At 33.1% G+C, this 19,177-nt stretch overlaps 1 protein-coding gene across 1 annotated transcript in view; it reads right to left on the bottom strand.

The window, feature by feature from the left end:
• Positions 1-18,643, bottom strand: part of LOC132741264 (adhesion G-protein coupled receptor V1-like) — a 124,502-nt gene extending 105,859 nt beyond the window's left edge. Inside the window, exons 1-14 of the mRNA XM_060729396.1 lie at positions 18,116-18,643; positions 14,009-14,183; positions 13,347-13,586; positions 12,445-12,549; positions 10,846-10,965; positions 9,965-10,087; positions 8,807-9,085; positions 7,835-8,344; positions 7,095-7,206; positions 5,616-5,759; positions 4,338-4,456; positions 2,985-3,153; positions 2,367-2,578; positions 1,723-1,908 (exon numbers count right to left, since the gene is read on the bottom strand). Of these exons, the coding sequence (XP_060585379.1) occupies positions 1,723-1,908; positions 2,367-2,578; positions 2,985-3,153; positions 4,338-4,456; positions 5,616-5,759; positions 7,095-7,206; positions 7,835-8,344; positions 8,807-9,085; positions 9,965-10,087; positions 10,846-10,965; positions 12,445-12,549; positions 13,347-13,586; positions 14,009-14,183; positions 18,116-18,129 (2,508 nt within the window). The 5' untranslated portion in view covers positions 18,130-18,643. The remainder of the gene's footprint in view (positions 1-1,722; positions 1,909-2,366; positions 2,579-2,984; positions 3,154-4,337; positions 4,457-5,615; positions 5,760-7,094; positions 7,207-7,834; positions 8,345-8,806; positions 9,086-9,964; positions 10,088-10,845; positions 10,966-12,444; positions 12,550-13,346; positions 13,587-14,008; positions 14,184-18,115) is intronic.
• Between the last annotated feature and the right edge of the window lie 534 nt (positions 18,644-19,177).

The raw sequence follows: 19,177 nt of genomic DNA, 5'->3' as shown, positions 1-19,177 counted from the left end.
CATTACTTCATATACACGCCTTTTAACGCCTTTTTCACCCCCCCCCCCCTTTTTGTTGTCTCAAATGGTGAAAAAATGCATTATTTAGGCCCTTAACACTTGTTTTTGTTTGAGAAATGTTGTTAAAAAAAGTGACCACTTTTTCGGCGCGGCCCCCCAACCAAAAGATACATCAGGGGGTTGCCAGAAGGGGGATGTGCCCCCTTCTGTTTGGGGGGGGGTTTGAAGGGGGGCGGAGTCCCCCTCATCGCCAAGAAAATTTTGGACTTGTGAGAGGCTATAAATGACCCCAGATTGATCATAAGGTAACGTGTAACCAACGCTGAAAAGCATTTGACTCTATCTCAATCCATTGAGAAGTTGCAGCACTTTGAAATCAATTATAATGGGAAAAATCAACGCAAAATAGTGATTTTTGGCAATTTTGAGATGTCCCCTCGTTGCCATGGTAACAGAAAATTTAAGCCTGAGCATGTTGTTGCAAGGGCAATGGTCCAGTCAACATTTGTGCCAAGTTTGATTAGTGTTGAAGCAGTTTTTATAGTATTATAGCAATTTGAACTTGTAACGGGAGACTTTTCAATGAAAACAGCCATTTTTCACAAAATGCTCATGAAGTAATGGGTTAATGAAAAAAATAAAAAAAATTACAAAACAACAATTTTTCTTCAAATTTATATGACAGGCCATGTTTAAACATGGAAAAACGCGATTTAGAGTAATTTCAAGTATTTTCATCATTTTCTGTTAACCCATTACTTCATATACACGCCTTTTAACGCCTTTTTCACCCCCCCCCCTTTTTGTTGTCTCAAATGGTGAAAAAATGCATTATTTAAGCCCTTAACACTTGTTTTTGTTTGAGAAATGTTGTTAAAAAAAGTGACCACTTTTTCGGCGCGGCCCCCCAACCAAAAGATACATCAGGGGGTTGCCCGAAGGGGGATGTGCCCCCTTCTGTTTGGGGGGGGTTTGAAGGGGGGCGGAGTCCCCCTCATCGCCAAGAAAATTTTGGACTTGTGAGAGGCTATAAATGACCCCAGATTGATCATAAGGTAACGTGTAACCAACGCTGAAAAGCATTTGACGTTATCTCAATCCATTGAGAAGTTGCAGCACTTTGAAATCAATTATAATGGAAAAAATCAACGCAAAATAGTGATTTTTGGCAATTTTGAGATGTCCCCTCGTTGCCATGGTAACAGAAAATTTAAGCCTGAGTATGTTGTTGCAAGGGCAATGGTCCAGTCAACATTTGTGCCAAGTTTGATTAGTGTTGAAGCAGTTTTTATAGTATTATAGCAATTTGAACTTGTAACGGGAGACTTTTCAATGAAAACAGCCATTTTTCACAAAATGCTCATGAAGTAATGGGTTAAAGGAACTCCACCTAGGTCCAAAAGCTTAGAAATATATTAGAATAATTATTCTAGAGTGAGCAAATGACCTGAAAATCTGCAAACAAGTTATTGGTCTAGACCTACATCAAATGAACAATTAATCTCGAAAAATTATTTCCAGTCCCGTTATGACAAAAAGCCCTCAGTGGAGAGTCCCTTTATTAAGTTTTTAATCAATTTTTATAATTTCAACCTATTACTCATAATGGTGTCAATTACTCATCATGCGTTAAGCATCAGCCAAGTGTTTCTGAAAATCTCCAATTATTAAATTCTTAAATCTTTCGTTAAAAACAGTGAAAAAGGGAAAAAATTCATTTACCTCTGGAATGCCATCTTGTTTAGCTGCGACAGAGAATTTTTTAAACATAACTCCAGGAGGGAACGTTAATACATTTGTGGCTCCGTAGAAATCGTCTTCACCGTTCTCAATGATGTACTGTATAGATTGTTCTAGCAGATCTCCGTCTTTACGTTCTACAGTAAACTCTACAGGTGTATCTCCTTCCTATAAAAATAGCAAGCAAATTTGTTGAATTGTTACTGAATTATGGTTGTATTTACAGACAGTGGGAAATTGGACAAAGAATGCCAAAGCTCTGACTTTGACAGAGATTAAAAATATGCAAGGCAATATATATATATTTTTTGTTTTACATCACACCAACAGAGGTCATATGGCAACTTTCCAGCTTTACTGGTGGAGGATGACCGCAGGTCCTCTTCCGTGTATTTTTTCAGGCACAAACGGGCACAGAAGTAGATCCACCAACGTTCCGTAAGCTTTCTGGATAGCTTCATCATATGAAAGAATCCAAAGTCCCTGTCGGGATTCAAACCCAAAACAGTGAGAGGCAAATGGACTAATTCATCAAATAACTTCATTTAAAGAAACTTTATTTAAAATGTAGTGAATATGTAACTTAACAATATATACTTCAATAGAAAACAAAATATAAAACTTACATTGAGGGTGAACTGTAGAGGGTTACTCTCGGCAAACTGGAACACGCCCCCAGGATTATCATTTTGTTTGATTATGATAATTTTCTGCACCGCTCCTTGTCTAAGTCGTTGAGTTACCGGATTGACTCCGGTTAAGGTCAAGGTCATCTCTTCATCGAGTTCCGGTACATCATCCGGTTGTACGGTTATCATGAAACTTGTCTCAGACATGCCTGCAGCAAATATATACTAGTATAGATTTTTATTGTTTTATTTTAAGTCACTTTAACGCTTTTAAGGACAGTACAGTGACTTTCTTGCATCAGTGTTCATGGAAGACCTCAGATTCGAATTTATGCACTATCGCAGGCACTTGTGCTCATATTAACAGACCAAACAGCTATTGAAAAAAAATATGTATGAATCTTTAATATCAGAACAAAAAAGAATTTAAAAAAAACTTATTTTTACAATGATTTCCAGTCATAAAATAGCGGCTGGTTAAGCTTTCCTGGATAACTAACCAATAATTACCAATTTTTCTGCAAACCACTGAGTATTAAAACATATGAATTGCAAGCAAACATAATGCTTATTTCAACAAAACAAAACAGTCGCAAAAAGTTTATTTAAAGGTACCTGTTGACATAATGACCGTTCCGTCCATTTGTGCGACATCATCGGCAGTGACCTGTGCGGCGTTGACACCCGTGCCTCTCAAACTCCAGCTTATAGTAGCGTCCCCGCTCACGCCTTCCCTCGTCAACATTATCTCAACTTGATTTGGACTGAATGGCAATTCTTCAATCTGTTGAATAGTTTTGAATAGGTTTTTCATTTCCTCATTTATTTTCTCACCAATTTTTATTTTCTTTATTGGAGATAGTATTCAATTCTGTGTTTTCTTTTTTTTTCTCTTTTATTTTTTTTATTTTTTTTTTTTGTGGGGAGAGTACAGTAATCAGGCAATCTAATTAAATAAGGTCCTAAATTTTGCTACACATTAGGATCTAACATTCACCCATAGGCAGTCAACTTCTCATGGTTTTTCAAACACCCAATCATTGGCAAGCTTTCATTACTTTGAAAGCAATGCAGATTCTAATTTTAACCCTTGGGGAAACAAATACTGAGTAGGTAATTTTCACGACTTCAAGAACAACCATTACAGCCATACAGCCGACAGGTTAACTGGCAAAACAATCTTGCCGATTAAAAGTTTTTTCAAGTTAATTTGTTTCAAAATTTATTCAAACATTTTTTTCTAACAATTTGTTTAACTTCCATGGATAACAGTATTTAGATACTTCTTCTGATGTCTATCTGTAAAGACCGGTTCGATTGCATGAAATAAGTAGATCTAAACTTTAGTCAGATTGGTATGAAAGATGTAGCAAGCTTTTGAACTGCTATATCAGTTTCAAACATTTGAGAAATATGACCATAAGCTAATTGCAAATAGGAAATTTAATCTTTACATTTTTTTTTAATTCAACACAATTTCCAATTTTGATATTTTACCGAAAACAAATTAAAATTCTATTTTCCCAATTAGATTTACCATTCAAATGATTTCATAATGCAAATAACCAATGAAATTACTTCTAAAAATAACAGTCCAATCAAATCCTATTAGGGCGTCCGTGGCCGAGCGGTTAAGGTCGTTGACTTCAAACCACTTGCCCCTCACCGCTGTGGGTTCGAATCCCGACAGGGACTTTGGATTCTTTCATGTGAGGAAGCTATCCAGCTAGCTTACGGAACGTCGGTGGTTCTACTCAGGTGCCCGTTCATGCCTGAAATAATGCACGGAAGGGCACCTGAGGTCCACCAGTAAAGCTGGAACGTCGCGATATGACCTATACTGTGTCGATGTGACGTAAACCCCCCCTCAAAAAAACAAAACAAATCCTATTAACTTTTTATAAATAACCAATCAGGTTACTGTATTTTGAAGAATAAACAAAACTAGCCAATCAAAATCTATCTTACTATAACAGTCTCTAGGGACATGAAACCAATTTCTCCATTGGCTTCAGCTGATGTCACAGTAACTGTGGTAGTGACCTTTGACCCTAGGTCAGGACTATTAAATGCACCAATAGCTGGCTCTGAAAAACAACAACAACAAGTCAATAAAATCTAATTATTCAGGCAAAATATTGAGTAAATTTCTGCAATAGGAGCTTCTAAAGTAAGACATAACCTTCATAATGATGACTGTCATAAAGTTCACATATAACAGTACAATAACATAATATATACAGAAATATTTCTTCAGAAATCATCATAATTAATTTTGCAAGCCTCTGACTTTGTCAAATAAAACATTCATTCATAGGAAACGAATATTATTGTAAACCTAGGTTAGCCCCATATTATAGTTACATGGCATTACAGTTTTTGAAAACAATACAATTAAATCAGTGTATAATACTATCAATTATATTTTTACATTCAAAGCATGAATTTTAGAAAATGACAGTTAAAAAGCATCAGTATCAATCCAACATTACGCAATAAATTGAATAGATTCAGAAATAGACTCATCACGAAAATGTCTGACCAGTCATGGAGATAAAATTCACAGGAGACTGGAGATTATTTTGTGGACAAAGTTTTATTCTATATTATATAGAGGATATTTGTTTGTTTAGCATGTAAGATTGAAATATAATTTCACTGAGTGAACACCAGATTGCAATATAATAGCTGGTGTTCACGAATGAAATATATTTCAATCATATATGTAAAACAAATAAATTTTCTGTTTATTTCATACTTTTTTAATAGATTTTAAGTACTGTTTTACTAATTTTGCTGCGTAACGTCGTGCAATTTCCCTTGTGACGTCATCACATCATGACGTCACATTATCAATTTTGAAACATAGGTCTGTTACATTTCTCTAATTTTGTTACATTTTTAACATTATGTATGATGACATCAACTTTCTTTTCCTAAAGAAGCAAAATTTACGCATGGCGGCATTTATTTCTGCTTGTTATTCCATTTTGTTATGATTTTCTTTTCATATCCGCATTCAGATATAGTCCGGCTACAGTGAAAATTATATTTTATAAATTTCACTATGGTTTATCAGAATATAATCATCTGATATATTACAATAAAACACTGGAAAGCATGAAATAAAGCATTTTGACACTAATGCATGTTGCTTCTGAATTTCCAAAGTTGTTTTTTGCCGTATACAACCATAATTCTATTTTAAATTTACAAATCACTAAAAAATATCACATCAAAATTTACCAGCTACGAGTCTGACACCCTGTAATTCAGCAACAAACCGGCCCCCGACTTGAATAAAAGCAGACGGAAACAGATGAATGTGTTGAATCATTTCCTTGTCTACAGCCGACATCACCGTGGAAATGTCCGTGTCCTCAAGCACGTCTAGAAAATAATTAAATAGGCTTTCATATATAAACAAAAATCTGAGATAAGAAAATTAGATTATAACAGTCATTTTGCATATACATGTAGTTCCTAAAAAAACGGACTGACTTTCAAGATTTCCTCTTCTATTATTATTGTTGTACACACATTCTGTGCGCTCACTTCATCTAGTTCTTAATGTATATGTCAAGAGATTTAACATAAATGTGATTTTTTATAAAGATATATGTAATGAAAATTTTTAAGCCTATCATATCTTGTCAAGAAAGACTCGAGGTGCTTTTAAGATCAAGTCTAGTACAAAAATACCCTAAATAAGAGACTATTTGTCAACAAAGACCAGTTTTTATGCTTTTCCCAATTCCCTATATCACTAAGGTCTAATTATAGACAAAACTGACTAAATGTACATGTAAACTTGCTAAAAATACAACATATTACAGTGGAACCTGTCTAATCCGAACTCGTCCGGACCAGAAGAAAAGTTCGGATTAGAAAGGTTTCCGGATTAGAAAGGTTTCCGAATTAGAAGGCTTTTTACATGTTTTTTTTCATGCTATTTGCAAAAAACTTTAAGGAAAGAAAACGATGATGCATTTGAAATTGCAATTTCGATATTTTATTTTTGCAGTCTGTTATCGTTCATTTTGATACATGTGAATACAAAATAAAGAAATAAAAATAAAAAATAAGCAAAAATATTATGTCCTCAAGGGTAAGTTAACGCTACGATGGTAAATAGGAGGCCGAGACATGATTAGATATTCGTACCTGCATTTGTCAATTGTTGTGTACTCTTATCCGATTTCAGCGACTATCCGAACTCACTGACAGTTTCCATTAATTTTCATTACTTAATCACGTATCATTGAATCCAATGCAAGGGATTAAAAGATATTGATATTGCATTATATCAAAATATTTATAGAAGCTGACGAAAAACAACCAATTAAGCAATTATAGAAGATATCAAGGCAAGCTAAGTGTAATTTTCACACCTTCGCAGATCTTACGTTTCACTCATTAATCAAGCGAAATAACACTTATCAGTTTGGTGTATGTTTACACCTGCCAGATGTGCGATAATTTGTTATTTTGAATGAAGGTGTGACATTTGGCAAAATCTGTTCGGATCCGAGAGGTAAATTTTAGAGTAAAATAAGAACAAAAATTGAAAAAATCGTCCGGAATTCGGAGTAGACAGGTTCCGGATCCGAAAGGTTTTTTACTATTGAAAATAGAACGAATAAAATCGGGACCGGACACTTCGTTCGGATTAGAAAGGATTCCGGATTAGAAGGGTTCGGATTAGCAAGCCTCCACTGTACTCACCTGCACTGCCACCAACTGTTGGTATGTATGTAACAGTAAGATTAATGTGAAGGTCACCAACATTCTGTCCAGTTCTCTTGATCTTTAACTGTAACTCCCTAGGAACTGAACTCTTCAAAATAGAAGGAGGGAAAATCAAAACATATCATAACATGTAGCCAGACGGTACATAAGAACATTAAGGGAAATATTTATTCCAGGTTCATTTCTTACATTATGTCTTTCAGTATTTTGCAACCTTTTTTCATACTTGAATGATTTTCAATCTGTTTTTTCATATCTTTTAGAAAGAGTGATTAGAAATTTACCACCAGGATAGGGCAAGGTCAGTCTGCACAAAGCAAGCAGTATACTGTTGCTAGCTTAGTTTCTGTAATTTGGTATCAAAATCCCTTAATCTCTGAATGGACTGTTCCAAAGACAAAGTGGGGTTAGTCCATTATACAAATTCAGGACATTAAAAGTTAAAACGAGTGAACAGATTAACATTATATCATGATATCTAAAGTTATGTATGTTCTAGTTAAACCATTTTCCTTTATCAACATATCTCTAAAACATCTTGCATAATTTCCAAACACATTCAGAAAGGTACTCATATGTGTATACACAATAACAAATATGTGTATACACAATAACATATGTGTATACACAATAACAAATATGTGTATACACAATATAACATTGACAAATAACATAAATGATGTAAGATTTTTCAAATAATATGGAAAAATACTTACTATTACTAATTTCTGCTCAATGTCGGCTGCAAATTCAACGATACCGTATACATCATCACTGTCTTCAATAATAATGGTTCCCTCAGAAATTCCACGGATCTGGGCTCCATTTGTTTCACTTCCTTTGATAAGACGTATTATAAATTCTTCTGCTGGCTCCGGTATTGAATCCTGCACTATATCTAGAAGTATCACTTTTTCCCGCTCCTCCGAAGCAAAAGTGACCGTCCCGCTAATTGGCGTAATGTCAAGGTTAACTGGATCAGCTGACGCACCCTTTCGAATAATCTGCCAATCAACGCTTACCTCGCCGAATGCACCAGCGGACCGAATAACCGTGAAAACTGCATCAGAATCAGTATCCTCGTTAATTTGTTGAAGAGGCACGGACAGAATACCTGTCGTCTGCAAACTAAGTATACCATTCGCAAAATCATTGTCATTTATGTAAACATTGACTTCGTTTGGCTGTTCCAGTACAGCATCTCCTGTTGGGTTTGATAAAACAACCTGAAGATAACGTGAATAAGCTTTCTAAAATGTGTTACATATCTTTAATAGAAATATAAGAAAACAAAAATTTCTGTGCCATTTCCATCAATGTAAGGAATACTTTAGTAAACTGTTTACTGTTGTAATGACAAAAAAGTATTGGGAAATTTTTTTATAAAAATCTAAAGTTCTTTGTTTTAGATGAACTGAAAACTAAAGAATAAGCTATGATAAAGCTGCAAGTGTAGCAAGCTCAAACCTAAGTAAGTTGGAATACCATATAAGCAACACTACTATTTGTGTTACTATGCAACTTACACATTTTCACTCCTATTTAAGATTTACTATAAATATATATTTTCTGATGGGAAGATCATTAATTCAGTTATCATGTTAACATTCATGTTAAGTTAATGCCTGTTTTAAGCATCTTAAGTCTTATCATTTCATTGTTGGTTATTTGTTGTCATTAAAGCTTACCTGGAAGAATTCCTCTAGTTCTGGTAGAGCGTCGTCTATTATTTGTACTGTCACACTGGACGTTCTGACACCAGCCGGAAATACCACCTGGCCGGCACTGGCACCATTCACGCCTCTAAAATCTGGACCAAGTGATGCGCTATTCGGTAACAACCGATAATCTACCGTTACAATTCCGTCTGCTGGACCGATAGGGGTAACTCCATCAACGTCCAGGCCACGATTTACTGTTAATGTGTAATCCCTATAAGCAGGGCTTTCGTCAAACCGGAATTCACTCTGAAAAAGTAACAGATATACTTATTTAGAAGCTTCTAATGAAAAGGTAGATTACCCGTAATATAAGAAATGGAGTTACTGTGAAATCACATAAATTCATAAGCATAAAATTTCGTCGACTTTTTAAATTGAACCTCTTCGTTGGCACATAAATCAGTGGCTTTTGCATTTGTTAATAATGAGGGTTCATCAGAAGATTTTTCGTTAAAGTCTAAAATTTGTGGATATGCGTACCCACGAAAATTTGTGTCCAACGAATATTATTAATTTTACAGTAGTGTATAAAATATCCACTATGATCCCCGTATCATACATTTGAATTTACATTTATTGTTTGGTTTGTTTTTTCAGTCACACCGACACTGTCAAGATAATATGGCATCTACCAGCTTAATTGGTACAGCAAACACAAATTTTTTTATTTGTATTCCTCAAATAATTACAATTCCAATCTGCAATTAGCCCAGATTTTAATTGCTAAGTATAAATTTCAATGCCTGTCCTTCAACAGGGCGGAAACACACTGATGCACATGCTCGGAGCAAACTCTCCTTTAATACCGAATAACAATACGAAATAGAATTGGTACAGAAAGACATCAGGTGCCTATCACTGCATTATTTCAGGCACCTCTGTATCTTTTCTCAGAACTTAAGTCATGTCAACACTGTACGGCAATTTTCCAGCTTTACTGGGTGTAGTACGATCTCCGGTGCCTCTCCATGCATTATTTCAGCCACAATAAGGCACCAGAGTTGAACCACCAACGTTTCCTAGAAAGCAGGATCAGGCGAGTTAGTGGAGCTACTATTCAACTACCAATACTTTACAAGATAGCTCTCTGATGCATGTATAACAAAGACAAATTGTACATCTTACCTGTGTAAATCTGATCGGAGCATCATTGGCCTTTATTATTATGGTAATGTTGTTGTCTAACACTCTTGCCCCTTTTGTTGCGCTAGTCAATACTAACATAAACTCTTCATCATTCTCCGGAATCTAGACAAAATAACACATAATTAATTCAACTGAATTACTGTTAATGTTTGAAAGGTAGAGGCTAGACCCCTAATTGGTAATTTTAGTTATTTTACAAACCCATAGAAAGAAAATTTGGACCAGCCCTGAAAAATTCCTAAAATTTGGCATGATAAATGAGTCCCCTTGAAAAGAATAGGGAGACACCAGCCGACTTTTTAAGTTATCTGCCACTGAATGATACTTTTTACTCCTTTAAGTCTTTTCAAATATATGAGCTGCGTCATGACAAAACCAACATAGTGCGTTTGCGACCAGCATGGATCCAGACCAGCCTGCGCATCTGTGCAGTCTGATCAGGATCCAAGTTGTTCGCTTACAAACCCTATTACAAGTAGAGAAACTGATAGCGAACAGCATGGATCCTGATCAGACTGCGCGGATGCGCAGGCTGGTCTGGATCCATGCTGGTCGCAAACCCATTATGTTGGTTTTGTCGTGACACGGCTCAAATGTGAAAAGTTTCAGATTATTTGCTCTCTCTGTTTGTCCAAAATAATTAATTCTGATTGTCATTCAGTCTTTCTCTCAAATCAAACTAAGAATCACACAAAAATATGATTTTCAGTTTATTTAAGAGTATAATTTTTATTCTCTTTTGCATATCTTTCTGTTTGAAGTGCCAGCTTATTTATGTAAGAAATTCAAATTTTATGTTTTAAGGCTTTTGGACCTCTTTTGGACCTCAAACGAGTTCCTTTCAAAGAATTATTTTTTACCTCGTCAGGAAAAACCTGGATTTCTATAATCTCACTATTTTCATTATTGAAGAATACAATAGAGCTGAAGGCAGGAGCAATGTCTGTACCCACGATAGCCGCTGGGTCGCTACTCTCTAACTGAAAATGTATAAAAATTAACATTACATGTATTTTCTTAATTAAATTGAGATGTGGCTAATATACATGCTTTATTAGTGGTCACAAAATTTGGTCCAGTGGTTACAGGATAAAATCCCTGTCGTCAGAGAATTTAGTCAAGTGGCTACAGGTTTGGTTCCAGTGGTTTGCAGCTCAAGCAGTCACAGTATTTAGTATTAAAACTCAGATATAATAATCTACATGGTTTACATATTTCTATTTTCCCATAAGAAGTACATGTATGAATAGTTTACATGTGTTTTAAATAAAATATATGAATTAATCTTGTATCAATTACTGGATAAAGATTTATTCTATTCTGTTCAATTCTCTGTATCAGAATAAAAGAATGCGGCACATTGTTGGGCAGGGCTGATAAATATATCCAAGGTAACAGCTTTAACACATTGAGTGTGTATCCTCAACAATCTAGAAAACAATATCTTGTTACAAAATCATCGATGAATAACGCAAGATTTCAAAATACATCAATTGATTACAGGGAGGTACCTGAAGCAGCTGTTACGAGTCATACAAATGGACGGGAAAATATGCTTAATTGGGTAATGATATAGAACTTTATGATATAAGCTGGTTACTAAATACTTCTCCATTTTAGAAAATAGCCTTTATTGTGGACCTGTTATAAATCACACTGTAAAGGTGATACGGTAGAAGATGACCCAATAATTGATTATTTGTAACTTAAATATTGTCTAAACCATTTCAATCAAGTAAAAAAAAAAAACTCTGATTCACATGTCATTGATATAAAAATGTGTTTAGGGCTTTTTTTTGTTTGTTTTTTTTGGTTGGGCTTTACGAACACAGTATAGGTAATATGGCGACTTTCCAGCTTTGCTAGTTGAAGGTAGACCTCAGGTGCCTTTCTGTGCATTATTTCAGGGACGAACGCGCACCTGAGTAGAACCACTGACGTTCCATAAGCTAGCTGGATAGCTTCCTCACATTAAAGATTCCAAAGTCCCACTCTGCCACAGATGCGCCTTGTGTCTAGGGTTTAATATATTTTCCTTTTGCATTCAAGTCAATTAGGCTTAACACAGATTCTTGAAGGCTAAAGAGACAACATCCAAATCATCAAAAATTTTAAATTTGTATTTACTCATATCTTACACATTTACCTGAAAACTTTATTTTAATATCTCATCTGTTTGTTTGTTAGTCTGGTTTTTATGCTGATTTTAACATATTTTTGTTTCGTATCCTGGCAATCAGTCCACTTAAATTGTTTTACTGGATAACTAACCAGTAATTACCGCTTTCTCAGCAAGTGATCCACCACTTAACCCACATGATTTCTGAATCAGCAGTGAGAGACCAATGATTTTTACGATCATTATACTAGTGTTCAATTAGTTATGTTTATTTAGAGTCACCCACTGAAAACCCCTTAGTTTATTACAGTCCAACTAGAAAAAAGTTGTTGAAACTTACCTTGTAATTGACAGTGACTTGACCATATGTCCCAATAGTACGACTTACATTCACTTTAATGATCCTCGGAAAGATAGGGTGTTCAGTCTCGTATATTGGAGATTCCTGTTAAAAGACAGCACAACATCTTTGTCATAAAATTTCAAAAAAATGAAATTGGTCAATGAAAGTTCAATTGATTATGCCATTGTCACTTAATAAATTTGTATCACAGTCCCCAAAAATACCTGCGTGCTTGGTAAGGCATATGATGTAAGCGGCGATGTTTTACATTCAATTAATGAATGGTGAATTCAGTGATTTTGTCATCGCACCAACAATAATTGGCAATAAAACCTTACACTATAGTACCAGTAAATACAGTGTTTTCAATTAAAACAAATGCTTTTCTAAACTAAACTTTCAATATAACATTCTTTTAAAAAAATAATTGACCTTTACGCAAATACAAATGACCTAAGATCGTCTATAACGCTAAACAGAATGTGACCTTGAAGCGAAAATAATAACTTTGTCAAATAAACCAGAATGTTTCAATCTCAAGTACAGCAAAAACATGCAATAATAACATACATGGTACATTATAACTATATTCATGGGGCTATATTTATATCATTATATCTAGATATCTATATATCCGAGAGGTAACCAATTTGAAACAGAAGTCCACAGCAGCGGTATATGGTTATAAGCAATATCGTCGATGGAGTTTTCTGTATATGAATCAACTTTTGTTATGCAAAATTTTTCTCTAATTTTTTTTCTACTTTAGAGACAGGGAAATTTACCATGAATGTAACTGTCCGTGGAGGACATGAATTTTACGAGAGATTGGTTGGTCTCAAAGAAATAAAACTATAAACATAAGCTAACATTTGAGTATTATTCTTCATAAAACTTACATCTGTAATGCTAAACACACCATATGCATCGTCATTTGCCTGTATAATCACAGTGGCCATGTTTGGTACCGTCACGGTTGTCCCGGGACTTATCGTCTCCAACACGAACGTGTAAGTTTCTTCGATTTCTGGCTCGTCATCGTCGTTTATCATAAATGTTACTGTGGCCGTGCCGTCTCCACCAGGGGCAAATGACGCGACCTGACTACTTCCCACAAAATCTTGGTTGATATTGTCAACCTGTAATAATATGTTTGATAACCGTAGTTGGACTTTGTGTGTGTTTGATTTCTGAATCAGCAGTAAGAGAAAAAAATGCCATTAGTCTGCCAGAAATTAAGGATTAGTGTCAAAAACTATTGAGTTGTTTCAAGTCACAACAAGGTAATGAAGGTAATACTGGGACCACCCAGGTTTACTGGTCGAAGAAGACCTTAGGTGCCTCAACATAAAATATTTCTGTCACAATAAATATGGCAATAGAGTAGAACCACGCATGTTCTGTTACCTATTCGGATAGCTACCCCATATGAAAGAATTTGAGGATTTGAACCCACAGCATAGAAGAGTCAGTCGGTGACCATAACCACTTGACCATGGAGGCCCAACATACATATTTACATGCAATGTAGCAATATAATATAAAGCAATGTATAACTTACTCTAACTATAGCATTAACAATCTGTGTTAAATCCCCTGTATGCCTAATTCTCAAACTAAACTGGTTTCCCTCACTTTCTATAACTTGTGTGTCTATAAAGGAGACAGTTCCTGCATTACAGGGAACCAGCCCTATAATCAAGGTCAAGGTCAAAAGGATCACAGATGGCATGACTCTGAAAAATAAAGATAATATTTACAACAAATTACAATTTTAAATTTTAACTTACAGGGACTCCACTTAGGTTTTTTGACAATAAGGGACTGGAAATAATTTTTCGAGATTAAAGCTTTATTTGATGCAGGTCTAGACAAATAACTTGTGTGCAAAATTTCTGATCATTTTCACTTTGTTTTCCAGAATAATTATGCTAATGGTGAAAAATGACCAAAATTTGAAAAGCTTTGCAATCCTTTTCATTAAAATTGAGCTAAAAATAGCACAAAAATACGACATCAATTCAATTTATTTCTGAGTATATTTCTTATTTATCGCATTTTTTTCTGTTTTAAGCGCACCAGCTGATCTATATAAGAAATTCAATTTTTTTGTTTTTTTTGGGGGGCTTTTTTAAACCTCAGTGGAGTTCCTTTAATCAGAGGCATATAAAGAAATTGTATATATAACACCTCAAACTCCTCTTAAGTGATAATGATAGACAGGTGCATCTAGAATAGAACCAGTCCAGCCTGAACCTTTGCCGGCACTTTATGCCACTTACTACACCTGATAACTGTCGTCTGCTCAATTCTGGTATTCTGACGTTGAAATTTTCTCATATAAATTAACTAATAATAGACTGGTTCCAAATGTTGAAAATTTCCTCATATAAATTAACTAAAACAATAGACTGGTTCCAAATATTGAAAATTTCCTCATATAAATTAACTTAAACAATAGACTGGTTCCAAATGTTGAAATTTCCTCATATAAATTAACTTAAACAATAGACTGGTTCCAAATGTTGAGATTTCCTCATATAAATTAATTAACAACAGACTCAGGTAAATACCTTATATAAGTTCTTAAATTCAAGCTCATATCACATGTTCAACAATGTTAGGGTAGAAAATAGTGAGCATTTGCAATAGAAAAATTTTCTTACATTTAATTCTTTTTTTTTATCATTATTCGTGTTACTTTAATTTACACTTCTTTTTGCCTAAAATAATCATTTTAATCAATGACATTGTTATGGCGTAACTTCATATACATGTCACAATATATACATGTAACATATGTATATCACATAAATGATTTAAAGCAGAATTCAAAAATGTATACATTTAAGAATGTTAAAAGGTTCCTACCTGTCTTTAAAAAGAATTAATTGCATTTTAAATTTTCATTTGCATAAAATGTTCAAGTTCACCATCATGAACTAAACAGAAAAACAATTTCCATCAAGTTAAGCTTACATTTTTATAAAATTAATTACATAAATGTTCACAGGAACATCAATAAAATGTTTTGTAAGAATGTTAATTAGCAGACAATAGAGAATGTGGCCTGCCACCTGTCATGTACTAATTAAATATTGTATTTATATTGAAGGCACTTCACACATTGTCTCTCCATTCAATATAATACAATACAATAAATATAAAACCCATATGCATAATATGGTAAAATAACCCAAAAATCTGTTATCACCCTAAATAATTATAATTTAAAATAATGCCTAATTTTTAAATGTTTTTTTTTTCTATTTCAATAATTTTTTTTCTTCTATTTATATAATAATATATTTTTTTATTTTCAGAATTTGGGACTGTTTTGTGTACACATTGACAATCTGTTATCACTCTAAAATAATTATTTAACACAATGTCCAATTTTCTATGTTTTCCTATTTAAATCTTTTAATATCCATCTTTATTGTGTTTTTTGTACACATTAACAATCTGTTATCACTCTAAATAATAACAAAATGACAGATTTTGAATCTTTGGCTATTTAAATCATAATAACTATCTTTTTTATTTAAAAATTTGAGAATATTTTGTTTACATATTGACAATCTGTTTACAATGTAATCATCCTAAATAATAACAAATGAAAACAATGGCTATTTTTTAAAATGTTTTTGCTTTTTAAAAAATAAGATCTATCTTTTTATATTTCATAATTTGGGAATGTTTTGTGTACACATAATCTGTTTTGACAATTTTAAAATTTTATATTTTGGACCTCAGTGGAGTTCCTTTAACATACAAATTACGCAGTACATGGAATTTTCTTTCTTCTCTTCAGTATCTCTTACATTAGATGCAGCACAAAGATACCTGTGTTCAGGTACAGTAACCATAGATACTGCAATGAATATTGAATGAACATAAAGGGATAAATAACAAATATCGTGACCGAATATTATTGACTTCCTTACCCTATACCTGACTAATTCTATTAATTATGCATAACTGCTTTTATGTAACCTTTTGTCTTAATTTTGTTTACTGAATATCCATGTACTGTTATTTATAAGAAAACCAAGTCAACTAAGATTTTATGGAAGGATAATTATTATACAAGAAAATTATATGCCTCAAAGAGGAATGAACCTGTCAGCAATCCCTGTATAACAAAGCCAAAGCTCAGTATTCAGTTAAAGGGAGACACAGGCAAATTTTTCATTTCTTCGATATTAATTTTACATTCATTATTCTGTAAATGTCCTCAAATTGAATACACTAGACAGTCACAGGAACAAAACCTTTCTCCTTATAAAGAATAAAATGGTGGTTTCTAAACTTGGGTCAGGTTAGAGCGTTCAGATTTCACAATAGTTTTCACAGTGAACTCTGGAAACGTTAAAGAACATGTAAAATGAATGGCTTCAACTTGTTTCAATCATACAATTTCCACAATATATGTTATTGTTACTTCCAAGGTTTGTTCCAAAATATATAGAATTTATACAGAAATTCATACTGGGACTTAAAAAAATGTAATTTTAGCGTGATTTGGGTACATAAGATCATTTTAATATTTTTGCCATTAATTTGCCTGAGTATCCTTTTAAACTGGCTTTTAGGATGGATTCGAAATACATTATTGGAAAAGCAGGTCTCCACTGACAAAATATATTCTTTTTCATAATTCTTCTTCTAAAATTTGGTGTTCCATTTTTTTCATTATCTTCCAAGTGTTACAGCTCATGATATTCATCATTTGGATCATGTCTAAATATATCCTAATTTACATATTAACATGCACCTGTGAGTCCTGTATATTTTTAATTCAATCAATAATGAAAACTTTGTTTACAAATGTAATTTAATGTTAATGTAAATTAAAACTGTAAATAACATAAATAAATTTGAGCCGCGCCATGACGGAACCAACAGTGCATTTGCAACCCACATGGGTCCACACAAGCCTGCACATCCACACAGTCTGATCAGGATCCATGCTGTTTGCTATAAGTTTCTCTACTTGGCATATCGGTTTGTAAGCGAACAGCATGGATCCTGATCAGACTATGGGGATGCGCAAGCTGGTCTGGATCCATACTGGTCGCAAAGGCACTATGTTGGTTGTGTCATGGCGCGGCTCAAAATATTTCAATAAAATCAAACCTGAATAAAACATATTTTATTATTTTATAAGATTGAGGAAAAGAGGTTCAAGAATTAAGTATGATTTATATGTTATAAGAATAAAGACTCATTTTTCACTATTTACAAACATATTTGATGCAGTAAAGGTTATCTGAAATATTTTTATCTCATTTTGATATTTTGAGCCGTTTGCAATTGTGTAAATTGCTTTCTTTAAGGTAGAAATCACAATATTTTACTTTATCATTTTTCAAAATTTTCATGAAAATAAGCATGAATCGGAAGGCATAAGTGCTTTAACTATAAAATACTTTGAGAATTTTAATTCAGTACAATTTAAAATCTAAAATACAATATGGTGAAATAATTAATTGCTAAAAGTATGGTAATATTTTTCAGAGGAGTTATTTCTCTTGTTTAACACATTACAAATGAATTATATACAAAAACATACAAAAATAGAATAAAGTTATTCAAATATTAGACAATATTTGGCAATAACATATGTTTAAATATAAATATATTAGAATATAAAGTCATACATTACCTTGAATAAGCCATCTTGTTTTTCTTTAATTCAAAGTTCCCAAATATACAAGTTGAAAATTCCTCCCAGCTTTTTTCTTCTTTTGTTCTGTCTATTATCTCCTAATTATCCATACTTTATAAATCCTGAATTATCACAAAATATAAGAATTTTCAAACAAATTTCATGTATTAAATTCACCACAAAACATGACTGTATATGATTTGATATCAAAAATAAAACACAAATAACGACAGCAAGATTTCATATAAACATATTGTATAAGTAAAAGTCCATTTGCATTAGTGAGTAATAGTTTTCCTTTCTTTACAATGATGCACATACAAACATACACACACATAAACATCTGTTGCCTTATTGTTTCTTTTCATTGATTACTTACACCTTAACTTATTCAATTTATTGACATACCCGTGACTTTTGTTGGACCACAACATCTTGGGGCTATTTAATAATTCATGCTTTCATTAATTTTATACCCCAGATTTCTTTTAACACTTTCCCCTATGGTTTTCCGTGAGAAGAACAAAAGGTCATGTGATGATCATGTGACCATCTTATTATTTGCACATTCCAATATTATAAGAAGCACATGTTTAGATTATGCATGAATTTAAATTTTCCAAAAGAATATGTTTAATAAGGCAAAAATCCAAAATGACTTATTCATATTATGATATGTCCATTAAATGTATAGAAAAAAATGTCTGTCAACAATTTCCATAGCATGTTTTAAATGAAGACATTTTCTTTTTGCTAGAAATCAACATGTAATAAAAAAAGAGATATGATCGAGTGTATATCTATGTATTTCCTCCAGTCCGATATTGATATTTTCTTTCTCAAATAGGAACATATGGTACTGATCACAATATTAACATACCATGTAAAAATATGTTACTATTTAATTTATGCTCCAGTTATTGACTTAAAAGTATCAGCTTTCAGTCAAAATAAAGTACATAAATAATATAAAAACATTTAATGTTTATTGTTTCATCAATTTAATATAAATTTACTTTTTTATTTAAATTTTAAGTTATTCAAAAGCAGTTTGGTTTT

Source organism: Ruditapes philippinarum, unplaced genomic scaffold (genome assembly GCF_026571515.1).
Source record: "Ruditapes philippinarum isolate M1 unplaced genomic scaffold, ASM2657151v2 ctg1593_1_1_1_1, whole genome shotgun sequence".
Lineage (NCBI taxonomy): Eukaryota > Metazoa > Mollusca > Bivalvia > Venerida > Veneridae > Ruditapes > Ruditapes philippinarum.
Note: the sequence above shows the minus strand (reverse complement) of the source record. Positions and strands in the feature narration are given on the sequence as shown.